Source organism: Ochotona princeps, chromosome 10 (genome assembly GCF_030435755.1).
Source record: "Ochotona princeps isolate mOchPri1 chromosome 10, mOchPri1.hap1, whole genome shotgun sequence".
Taxonomy (NCBI): domain Eukaryota; kingdom Metazoa; phylum Chordata; class Mammalia; order Lagomorpha; family Ochotonidae; genus Ochotona; species Ochotona princeps.
Genome location: NC_080841.1, coordinates 34,443,381 through 34,456,586, shown reverse-complemented (window position 1 = coordinate 34,456,586; position 13,206 = coordinate 34,443,381). Strand labels below are relative to the sequence as shown.

Below are 13,206 nucleotides of genomic sequence, written 5' to 3'. Positions count from 1 at the left end.
AAAGTGTAGAACATAAAATGGATTATCAAATTGCATGCCTATTTTGAAATCAGGACATGAGAAAGCAGTTTCCTTTATTGGGTATTTATTTTACACAGGAACTCTGATTAGCAATTTCCATAATTGTCATTATTTTGTTCTTAAAACAGTCACATTAGATGTGTGTGTGTGTGTGTTGTGTGTGTGAGTGTTTCTCATAGCAACGATTTGGAAAGCTATTTCATCCTACAAAATCCTAAACACGTATAAATGAGAAGTGCAAATCTGATTCTATGTGAGGATTCTTCCAAGGACCGTGCATGTTTCTCAATGGATAAGTTTGCTGACTACTCAAGAAACATACATTTCTTATGCATTCAAACTACTCTATACTGTTGCTATAAGAGATATCTTAATGAGTACATTCTCCTTCTAGTTCTTCTTACTCCCAGAAGAACTGATGATGGTTGATACAAGCTCCTCTTCTCCAATGATAAAGTTCCAGACTGCTCTTATCTAAAACGGCACATTTCTAATACTGTTTTTTAGTGAAAATTCTTGTAATAGGTTCAGAAAGTTGTTATAGTCATGGCAATGAAGGAATTTGACTTAGAAGGTGTGGGCTGGAACCACATATACCTATAAGCCAACCCCTTGTTTGTCTGTTGTCACATTCTGCCCATAAGATCATTAGCTCCTGGTAGTTTATCTCCAGGGACTTCAAATATTAATTCTGGAAATATAGGGAGCTTGGTGGGAAGTGGGGCCTGCCGGGATAGAACCGGCACCCATGTGGAATCCCTGAGCAGGATAGAACTGGGATAGAACCGGCATCCATGTGGGATACCCTAGCCACTAGGGTACCACGCAGGGCCTGATACCAAAGTTTTTACATACAGTTTTTATGAGTTTATATACTGAACTTTATCATAAACTCTATTTTAAAAGAAATGGAAGATTATTAGAATAGAGCTGTTACTTTGAAACCGGCATTAATTCTTCTATTAACATTCTTCTTTTAATTTAAAGTAGGAAAATAGCAGCATGTTGCCTCTTTAAAGAAGAATAAGTATTTTATTTTTAATGAGAATAAAGTCCATTGGTGCTGCTGGAGTGATAAATAAATATTATTTCAGTTACTCAAAACATGATCTCTAATGGACTCAAGAATAATCCTAGATTAAAAAACAACTCTAAAGTGTGGGGTTGCATCTTAACCTTAAATATCCAGTTCCTATTGTAGTTTTGTCATATCATAACTACTGAATGAATTGGACTAAATTTCTTAACCAATTACTACATCCATCTATTGCAAATATTTCCTAAGAAGTGAAGCTTAAATAATGTACGTGAGTTGAGGTCTTTTTTTGTTTGATAAGAGCTAAACCTATGATTTAAGGGACATCATATTAACCAGGCAAATTCCACAGGTTCAGTGACTTTGATGTGGCTCTCTCCACCTTCTGCTCCAATGACTACGTGGCGGTTTACGATGGTTCTAACACCAGTGATCCCCTTCTTGGAAAATTCTGTGGCTCTAACACCCCGCCAAATGTTAGAAGCAGCAATAATAATATGCTTCTAGTATTCAAGACTGACCCACTTCATACAGCAAGAGGCTGGAAGATAATTTTCCAGGAAACATTGGGTAAGAATTTTGTATATGCAAATCTTTTGCATACCTATAATCTTTCTACGTTATTTAGTTTTTTTTCCCCCTCCACCTGTTTATAGTTGCTTTTCATTTAAGGTTAGAAGAGTGTCACATACAGTTGTGGTTTAAAAAATTGTATCTCCCATTTTCATTAAAATGTCATTGGACAAATCACTCTCCCACACACGAAGATGGTATCTTTTTATACATCCACCCTCAAATGAGACATGAGCCTCCTGTTGTCGCTTATGGAAATCACAGAAGGTGAGCCAAAGGCAGGCGAAAGCCAGACTCGCTGTCTGATTTTATCCTAAAGCACTGAAGAGTCTTGGATAAGTTGAAGCAAACACTGCCTGACTGGACTGGCTCAAAAAGTAAGGCTTGATAACCTGCCCGCTTGAAAAGGAATATGTTGATTATGGAAAGCTTGGTGGAAAATGTCCAAAGCTCAAATTAACTCACACTGGATCTAGAGAGGGAAGGATGGAGGGAAGGACAGAAATCTCAAGACACCCAGAGGGTAGATGCCTGAAAGTACAGTGTTTAGGGCTTGATGCCATCCTACAATGAGGATGTGAGTGGAGAATGAATTCTTATAGTGGTTTCTTTTAATGTTGGTACCTTAGAAATCTAAGATATTGAGGAGCAGAAGTATTATATTTAGTTTGAGATACTTGGGATTGGAAGGTATGTGAGCTATCTGCATGGAGGTATCTAGGAGGAAATTTAAATTTGAGGAGAAATTGGGGCTTGAGAGACTGGTCTTGGAATCACCCAAAGGTGGTGGGTCTCCCACGTGGGTGCAGGGTCCCAAGGTTTCGGGCCGTCCTTGACTGCTTTCCCAGGCCACAAGCAGGGAGCTGGATGGGAAGCAGTTAGAATCAGCACCCATATGGATCCCGGTGTGTGCAAGATGAGGACTTCAGCTGCTAGGCTACTGCACCGGGCCCAGACATTGCTAATTTGTTGTTAGATTATGCACTTGATAATACCTGATATACTTTTGAATTAATGTTTCAGAAGTTAGCAGAGAGCCAAGTTTACAGAATTATATTATTAGGTAAACTTCACTTTTTGTGAGGTTTTTTTTTTTTTTTTTTTTTGCTCTTTTTGGATTTCATTTGCTAGTGTTCATAACAAATTTTAGAGAAAATAACCTAATTACTAAATTGTTAAAAAAAAAAGTGGGTTTCCTTCTATGAAATGTCTGTTGCTAGAGTCCACGTGCATTCAACTGAAGGCAAGGAGGCAAACTCAGCAAGTTGCAGGGGCTGATGTCCGGCTATGAGATGTATTTACCGTTCTGGTTTTGGCCCATGTGCCAACAGCCTACATGGCCCTAAACGGCTGACAGATGGCAAAAGGATAATAATGAGTGTTAGGAATCTGTTGAACTCTGAACTTATCTGCAAATTTGAGCATTTTAAAAATCAACTTAGAACCTTTACCAGATCGTCAGATGCTTCCATGACATCATATAGTTCAAAAAGTCATGTGTTCTGTGAGCTTGGCTAAAGTGGGCATGCTCTGTAGAGCAGAGTTGAAGCCTAACGGTGTGCTTTATTCTACTAACTTCTGCTGGTTCAGTTCCTGTTCCTCCTTTACCGGGAGGATCTACCTCAGCTGTAACCTGCTGCCCAAGTCACCTGTGAAGTAATTTTCACATGTAAATGTGTTTTTAATCATCAGAGACTCCATTTCTTCTTTCTAGACTGGGTCTCATGCCAAAATGTTGCTCAGTCTCTTCACAACATACCTGCTACTTTATATACCCTAACCCTAGATAGAATTTCTTTGTTATGCAGTGTTACAATTTCATTTTTCCCAAAACCATTGACACTCAACAAAACTTCTGCATTAAAAACTGCACTTGGCTCAGTTGTGTGTAAGTTTGATAGATATTTAATGTTTATTTGTTGAAAGGCAGAGAGATAAAAGAGAGAGAGAGAGCGCTCACCCATCCACTGATCAATGCTCAAAAACATGCACAACAACTCAAGGTACAATAAGGTCAAAGTCGGGTGCTAGGAACTCAGTCCTTACATGAGTGGCGGGTACTCAGATATTTTGGCCCGCCCTTGTTGCCTCCAAGGGTATCCATTGGCAGGAAGGTGAGTCACAGGCAGAGCCAGGACTCACACAGAGGCATTCCAAGCAGCCTTTTAGCTACGGCGCCCAGTGCCTACCCCAGCTTGACAGACAGTGATTGCCCAAGAGAGAGAAATGGTATCCTACAGGATGATGTGTCTGGAAAGACAAAGCTATGTCCCTGAAAGAGACAGCAACATCAGAGACAAACAGTGTTAATGGCTAGAGGTTCATTTCAGCTCTGGTTTTAAGTGCTGGAAGCATGACTCACATTTTCTAGGGCCTGTTACCCAAGAATCACGTGCTAAGCATGAGAGCCATCTATTGTCTGCTTCCACATGGGATTCCTAACATGGAGAATGAATCATCCTCCATCAGGGTCAGCTCCAGAGACCTTTCCTATGCACAAAGACAAAAAAATGTCTAAAATGGGCAGAACAAGTCATAGCCCAAGAAAGGTGTGAAAATGGCCAAATGGGAAATGCTGCAAGCTAAGCCCAGTAACATTTCCCGAGTTCCATTTTTATCTATTGAAAAATGATGTTTCCAGTATTACCACTGTTTATCTTTTAATAACATGGTAGTGAAGAAGCAGAACATTCCTATCAAAGAGAAACACTGTGTTAGAAAATAATGTTGAGATTCAGAAGTTCTGAGTCTCCAGGAGCCTTTCCCACTCTGTCCAGGCGAAGGTGGCAGGGTGATGGGGGACAGTGTCATCCTTCTCAACAGCAGCACTTTATACCCCAATAATTTCTTTTTCTTCTTTTAATATACTTTTTACTGACTTCTATCAAATCTGAAAGTATATTTATAGGGCCCAGCGTGATAGCCTAGTGGCTGAAGTCCTCACCTTGCATGCATCGGCATCCCAAATGGACGCCAGTTTGTGTCCCAGTGGCCCTGCTTCCCATCCAGCTCCCTGCTTGTGGCCTGGGAAAGCAGTTGAGGACGGCCCAAAGCCTCGGGACCCTGTACCCACGTGGAAGACCTGGAAGAAACTCCTGGCTTTGAATTGGCTCACTGTTGCGACCATTTGGGGAGTCAATCAACAGACAGAAGATCTTCCTCTCTGTTTCTCCTTCTCTCTGTATATCTGACTTTCTGATAAAAATAATATTTTTTTAAAGAAAATGTGAGTGCTTTAGGTACTCTTTTTTTAAAAAACTGGAAAGTCAGATATATGGAGAGGAGGAGAGACAGAAAGGAAAATCTTCCATCCTTTGATTCACTCCCCAAGTGGCCACAACGTCCAGAGCTGAGCCTATCCAAAGCCAGGAGCCCAGAGCCTCTTCCGGGTCTCCAATGCAGGGGCAGGGTCCCAAGACCTTGGCTGTCCTCAACTGCTTTCCCAGGCCACAAGCAGGGAGCTGGATGAGAAGCTGGACCTGCTGGGGCTAGAACCAGCACCCATGTGGGATCCTGGCACATGCAAAGCGAGGACTTTAGCTGCTAGGCTACCACTCCAGACTCAATAAATAGATCTTTTTTCAAAGTACATTTATAACTTAAATCAAGTACTAAATTGTTTTTTAAAGATCTTTTTATATTCGAAAGGTAGAGTAACACATTCAGAGAGACCAACCTTCCATCCCATGGTTCACTTCTCAAGTACCCAGAACATGCAAGGTAGACCAGGCAGAAGCCAGGAGCTAGTAGTTCCATCTGTGTCTCCCATGTGTCTGGCAGCGACACATCTTCTTCCTCAGTGACACATGAGCAGGGAGCTTGGTTGGAAGCAGGATAGCTAGGACTTGAACCAGTCACGTCAATACAGGACATAGGTTTCTGAAGCAAAATCTTAACCTCTCATGCCACAACACATATTCGACGTATTAAATTCTAACCAAATCTTAAGGCCTTTGTGCATAATTGGTACTGTATTAATATGGGTTTATGAATGAATTAAGGAAAAGATGAATCAGTTATCCCAGATTAATATTATAGGTTAGGTACACCATATATGGTATTTTATAATGTGTCTGGATTCCTCAAATTTCAATCATGGTTCATAATGGTTGATCTATTAGAGAAGGTGATAAACTAAACCACTTTAGTCCTCAGAAAATTAGGAATACCAGATCAGACTCAGTATTTAGGTTATTTTGTTTGACCTCTAGATTTTTACCTGTTATCTAAACATCTGGAAAATGTTGCAGAATATGCTGGAGGAGGACTGTATAAGTAGTGAAAGAAAGAAGTCAAGGGAGTTGAAAAAATGTTTACTTGGAGGGGGAGACTTGCAAAAATGGAAAGGAAGGCAGAGAATACTGCAGAAGGCTGGGTACGCAAAGTGGAAATTACAGTTAAAACAGAGAAAACTAACAAACATGTCATGTTCAGATGTCAGCTGCTGGCTCTTTGCAATTTCAGTTGTGGCATTAAGTTTAAACTGGAGAATCACTCTAAATGTCTGTAGCTAAACAATGAAAGAGTAAACCTGAAAACATCCAGTCATATATAAAAAAAAGTGTGTGTGTAGCTATCTCTGAGCAGCATGAGATCAGCTGCCAGCCCGCGTGACTTTTGAAAGGACACATGTAATAACATAGTTGAATTATAACTTGAATAATTCGATAAATGACTACTCTGATAACTCAGTTTAGCAATAATGGGGGTATTACTAGGAAGAAATGAGGAAGGTTTTCTTTTTTTTTTTTTTTTAATGTCATTTGCTCTTGCTTATGAAGACTGAGAATGAGATGAGCTGAAACTAATAAACCCTTTGGAAGAAAAGGAGAGGAAGCCCATTTGTGCCCTTTTTAAGCCTTGTAACTATCACTGCTGATTAGCCTTCCCCAGGGGGGCTGATGCCAAAGCCAAGGTTATCCACAGTTTAGCCTTTGTGGGTTGTTTGTTTTTTTTTTTCCTGAGTGGAGATTGTGGGACAGGTGTAAAGAAAAATAACAATTGCTTGGTTTGCTGAAAGCTTACAAACACAAGTAAACTGGAATTACATTCAAAATCAACAAGAAGAAAGAAAGGAAAAGAAGATTGTTAATGAACATCCAACATCACAGATGTTGCCTGTTCTCAGAATGACTTGAGTGCTGGCCTGGTCCTGAAGTGTAGGATTATTCTAGGCCAAGTAAAGCAAGATGACATAGAGAAAATCAAGCTAAATGCTGAAATTGAGTCTGTGGTAAATTATGAAGTAAGTTTTTGAAAAACATTCCAGCTCACACAAACTGGGAATCCGCATAGCATGGTCCTCAAAATGTAACCCAATTTGTGTCAGGTGACTGAGTATCTGGGGTTAAATTATTGGTAACTATATTTTCCCCATAATGGTGTTCCTTACTTAGATTGATTTGGCTTTGATGTAATGTGCCTAGCAACAGAAAAGAACATGTCTCATCAGCAATACAGATTTTAAAATATTCTTTGGCTATACTGCAGAAGATCTGTTTAGAAGTGCCCTCAATATTTGGGCTTTGTACATTCCGCTGGCTTGCAAGTGAAGGTTTGTCACAAAATCCTGGGACATAATGGTAAGGATTGCCTAACACCAAGATACTACTCCTGCTGAGGAAGCTCTGTTGTGTAAATCACCTCATCTAATCCTCACCCCATCCCAGGAGACAGAATTACCCCATTTGACAAAGGAGGAAATTAGAATTTAAGCGGCTGTATTTTGTTTGCTGTCAAAGGTTTGTAAAGGGTAAAGTCAAGTTTTGAAGTAGGTTGGCTGCCTCTGAAATCCATGCTTTTTTAAATCAGCCTTCCCTGTACCTGGTAGTTGGTAAAGAAAAAAAAAATACTGGGGGATGAGGCACAATGCTGGAGATGTGGCTAGTCTTGGCTTCTTTATTGTTTAGGTCAGAGATTCTCTGACCACTTCTCTCCACTTTCATTGTCTCATTTGACACTGCCAGCTTTTTTTTTTTCTATCACACTGTTTATTAGATGTTTATTTGAGGGAGGGAGAGCAACAGAGAAAGAGACTCTCCCACCTGCTGGTTCATTCCGCTGAGGGCAGTAATCGCCAGAGCTGAGCCAGGCTGGAGCCAGGAGTCTGTAACTCCATCTGAGTCTCCCATGTGGCTGGCGAACCTGCCAGCTTTTTCTTTCATATATATTTATGTGCAGAAAGAGCCCATTATCTTTCTGCTGGTGTTGACAAAAGTCCCATCTGTCTTGTTGTCCTAGCATGATATAACGGTAAAAACTTAGTACAGTTATTGGGCTGTAATTTATATGGCAATCTAAGGATAATAATTCTCTGTGTAACACAAAGCTTCTAGCCCCAAATTATGGCTTCCAACATATAAAAATTTCTTACCACAGGATTGTTACAGCATGAGGAGATTTGGATGTTTCTTTTTATGATTCTTTTATGATTGTTATATTTATTATGTAGCTCAGTTTACAACTTGAGGAACTAAATCACAAAGAAATTAAGTGATTTTCTAAAGTAACCTACAAAATTTGAGCGTAAGTGGGAAAATAATCTCTGAGTAATGAAAGTTGAAATATAAAAACTGCAATGCTCAAATCGATGTATCAATAAGAATGAAACAATTCCATATCTTTGTTGAAATAATTTTAAAACTATTGGGTACTTGATATAGTTTTAGAAACCTCATGTCTTTTATATTGCAGCTTATTTATGACTGCTAATTAATACATAACTGTTAATCTTGTTCTTTTAAATAAAGTAAATTTGGTGGAGTCAATTAAAAATTTTGTAATGGTTGCTACTGAGTAAATAAATCGTATTTATTTCGAAAAATGTTGCTGCACATTATCCTGAATTTCACAAATTAATGCATTTGTTCTACCTGTGAGAACCAAATATTCAAGGATTAAAATGTCTCAAAAAGTAACAGACTTAGCATGATTCATTTTAGCGAAGCTTTCAGCTGAAAAACATTTTGTTCCTAAGAGTATGTGTTGAAAAGTTGAATTGTAGGCCTTAAAAATACATATAAATACTATATATCAGTCTAAAATATTTAAAAAACTGCACTGTTCATGGTATTTTAAATGTTTTGGCATAGTTTTTATTTTTCTGCTTCCAGTTTGTGATAAATTGTGCCTTGAGTGTCCAATAAACTAGTTTTGTGAACAGGTCAACACACAGGGCAAAACTCATGTATGTTTTCAAGACTCATGGATGTTTACATACACATCCGTAAGCCATACGTGCATGTACACATGCTCACATGTGTAATATGTGTTTTATACCAAAAAAATTCAAAAATCAAGAAATAGATTTAATTAACAAGAATTCTCTATCAGTTTGGACAACAAAACAAAAATCCATATAATTTGAACGATTTATGTTTTCCCTTCATTCTTTCACCATTTGATAATATTCATCAGCCACTTGCTGCTTAAGCATCTTGGGGGATGTAAAAATGCCAACCAGGCTCCTCTTCTTCATAATCTTACTCTGGAAGAGAAGTTAGCAAATTACTATAAATTCAGTCTAATATGTTTTTTGACAAAGTATATGAAAAGCACAATAATTTTATTTGTCTTAAATTGTGTGAGGTATTGTCTTTGAATATAGATTTCTAGTGTGACATTTAAATTCCTACAGCACTTTATGTTGTTCCACTGTATTCTGGCTTTCATTGTTTTAGTTAGAGAGTTGTTTTTCATTCTTTAAAATGAGCCCTACACCCCCACTCTGGTCACTTAATTGTAGATTTTTGTTCTCCCCAATGAACTGTTGCTATTGCTATAATGTTTTAGCCATTATAATCATTGTATAGTAAAACCTCGCTATGGCTTGAATTCACATTCCTCAATGATAAACAATTTCCATGTGCTTAGTTTTTTTATCAAATGCATGTCCTCTTTATGAAGTGTCTATATGTTTCTCCATTTTCCAAGTTATTTGTTTTTACACTGTTTTGAGAACTGTTTATTCCCACTAATAATCAGATATGTGGTTTGTGATTATTTTTTCCCAGTCTATACCTTCCATCCTTTTAACAGGGTTTTTCACAAAATAACAGTTTTGTTCTGTTTTTTGTTGTTGTTGTTGTTGTTTAACTTTAAGAAAGTCAAGTTTATCCAGTTTTCTCTTAACAAGTTTAAGAATTCTTGGCCTATCCCAAGATCGCAATGAGTTTCTGCTGTTTTCTCCCAAAACACTGTTTCATTTGTTTCTGTGCTCCGCGTTTAGTTAATTTTTGTGTGAGGTCCTAATTCAAATTAATTTTTTGCCTCTGTGTGCCCAGTTGTTTTAGTGCCTTGTTGAAAAACCTATTCTTCATCCATTGGACTGCTTTGGCCTTTTCATTGGCCTATATGGTGCTTTTCTGGGTTCTCTGTTCTGTCCCATCATTCCACATGTCTGACTCTGTACCAACATCACACTGTCCTATCTATTAAAAAAAACAAAAAAACCTCAGTATCAGGTGGACTTATTCCTCCATTTTATTTTTCTTTGTCAGTTAGTACCAGCTATATAGTTAAAAGCCTGTCCCTATCCACATAAATTTTAAACTAATATTTTAAGTGTAAAAAAAAATCAAGCTATGGTTTTGGTAGGAATTCTATTAAACCTCTATATCAAATGGGAGGGGAGAACATCCATGCCTCTCAACTTATGTACATCTTCTTGGATTGCTTTTACAATTTTAAAATTTTAAATATACATTTTGTGTATTTTCAGTAATTATGTGCCTTACTGGAAATAAGTGTTTACTTCAAAATCATTTTTCATGATAATTATGAGTGGTATTATGTCTTTCAGTTTTGATTTCCATGTATGCTGTTAGGATTTAGGCATGTGATTAATTTTTTGTGGATTGCTTTTGCATCTTGTTGAACTCACATGTTAGTTCTAGGAACAGTTCTGCATACCCCTTGGCAGTTTCCTAGAAAATAATGTGATTTGCAAGAGTAGCAGTTTTGTTTCTTTCTGTACAAGTTGCATATTGTTCTTCTTGTATGTTACTGGCAAGAATTGTAACACTACTCTGGCTCAGAGTAGTGAGATGTAAATGTCTTTACCTTGTCCCTGCTGAGAGGAAAGCATTTTGTTTTTCCCCATGAGCTGTTCTGCTCTCTGAAGGGATTATCAGGCTGAACAATGTCTCCTCCATTCTTGCCGAGACTCTTCCTCCTGAATGTGTATTGGACTTCGGCACATTCATTTTCAGCATCAGTTATCTTTCTGTTTTAGTAAGTTACCTTTTTTACTGCTTCAGTGTTGTGCCTTCCAAATATTAGCAGACTAAATACACATTCTAAGTTAAAGCGATTCTTAAATTAGGCTAGCTAACGTGACTCAAATTGAGAGTGATTCAAATCCCAACAAGGTTTGTTCAGAGGGGGAGAAATGCATAAAATCTAGTCCTATATCCCATTGTGGCTGCAGTAAAGCTATCTTGGTGCACTGCGTTCCTAAAGCGCTGGTTGTGGACTTGTTTGTGCTTTGCTCCAGGCTTTGCTGCAGCCTCCTCCAACCATAGCCCTAAAGCCTCAACATTCTCATAGAGAAACAGGAAAATCCCTGCAGTCATACTGATCTCTATCTCTTAAGTAGAGCTCGCCGTCCCCCCCAGGGAGGTAGTGATTGTCCAGAAAAGGCTTGAGACTTCATCAGAGGAGCTGAACACAATGTCAGCCTGTGGGGGTTAGGGCTGTGTGAGGGGGAGGGGAGAGGGGGTGGAGAGTGTATCTAACTCCACTGGAGACCTCACATGCCTGCTCTTAGGTAACACAGCCATTTCTTCCTTTATCAGATTAGTCCTGCCTTGAACCTCACTCTGAAATCAAATCACTGCAGAGAAATAATTGAGGATTCAGTTACTGGTTTTTAATTAAGTAAACCTTGGAGTTGATCCTTCTGATTTCCTTAGGATTATACTTCCAATATTTCTTCGGCCAAAACATTTGCTTTCGTCAAAGAAAATAGGTCTTTTGTGTGAAACATTTCTAATTTAAGGAAGGTTAGTGTGACATTTGTCCTCACGGAGTGTCTTTCCACAGTGGCTCTGACACAAGCTGACTGATGAAGCAGATGCTGATGGATGAGGCTTGTCTAAATGGTCAGAAAATGTGCAGTAATGAAGCAGATGATGGATGGGTGATGCTGTACATGTAAAGATGTCTTATTCTAAAAAGAAAGGGTCATTCTAGAATACTGCAACAGTAAACATGGCTTATTTTCTCCATGTATTTTATGAGTTAGGTGGTGTGCCGTGTTACAGTTGGACCATTCAAACAATTTGTGTATTTATCTGCTGTTACTACAGTAATGTTCTGTAATAAACCAGCTCAGAATAAGTGGATGATAACTAGAGTTTTTGTTTAGTCACATACATGTCTGCACACTAACTGACTTGTCTGTTTCAAACTATACCCTGAGTTCAGGCTGGGTGCGAATCAGCTCCATTTGTATCTACTTTCTCTGGGGATCAGCAGGTAATGGGAGTCATGATCTCTTAGTGGATTCCAGAAGCGCAAAAAAAAAAAAACAAAAACATATGTTCATCTATTTTTTTTTAAGATTAATTTACTTTTATTGGAAAGGCAGATCTATAGAAAGAAGGAAATATTGAAAGAGCTTCCATCTTCTGGTTCACTCCCCAACTGGCTGCAGTGGTTGGAGCTGAACCAGCGTGAAGCCAGGAGCTTCTTCTGCGTCTCTCATGCTGGTGGTCCCAAGGCCTTCCTCCACTGCTTTCCCAGGCCATAAAGAGGAAGCTCGATGGGAAATGGAGCAGCACCAACATGGGTTACCAGCACTTACAGGCAGAAGATTAGCAAATTGAGCCATCGTGCTTACTAATGTAGATCACCTAAAGTAAATCATGCAACCAAGCCTAACATCAAGTAAATAGAAAAATGTGATCTGTCCATTCTAGTACACTTAAAGAAAATGACTGAAGAAAGACCAATCAACCAGTCTTCTCAATCTATAATAGCAGATGCCCAAAATTTAAAAACTCTTGTCTGAAACTCTACCGAATGAGGGTTTGTCTTATGATAGCAGTAGCAGCAGTAGTAGTAGTATTGGTAGTGGTAATATTGCATAAATATGTGCAATAATATTCACTGTATCCAAGTACCATTGTCATTCTGTCCTTAACTTGTTAACAATAATTATCTTTTTGAAAATGATGAATAGCTTGAATCTTATAAGACATGTAATTTTTGAAGCTGCTGTATAATAGAATGAAGCCCCAGAACCACCATTTTTTCTGTATACAAACCTCTAACTCTTTATTATCCCTTGGCAGCTCCGGCCCACACCATATTCTTACTGTTTTAACTGACCTCACTTCCTTCAGTCCCATGCCACCAGATCAATTTTCAGATCAGACTTTATTGGCAGGTATATTCTTATCCTACCACTCTTCTGATCAAAAACTCTCCAAGAGGACCCCCCCCCCCATTATCCATCATGAGTCTAAACAATAGAGTCTAAACAAAAGAGTCTAAAACAATAGAATACAGTGCCTGGGACTCTCTGGTGAGCCTGTTATGTTTTCCTGTTCCCCATTATGTAAGTATTGTTTTCT

At 38.6% G+C, this 13,206-nt stretch overlaps 1 protein-coding gene across 1 annotated transcript in view; it reads left to right on the top strand.

Annotated features, from left to right (window-relative positions):
• Positions 1-13,206, top strand: part of CUBN (cubilin) — a 218,977-nt gene that overhangs the window by 185,343 nt on the left and 20,428 nt on the right. Inside the window, exon 59 of the mRNA XM_058669299.1 lies at positions 1,410-1,627. Within this exon, the coding sequence (XP_058525282.1) occupies positions 1,410-1,627 (218 nt within the window). The remainder of the gene's footprint in view (positions 1-1,409; positions 1,628-13,206) is intronic.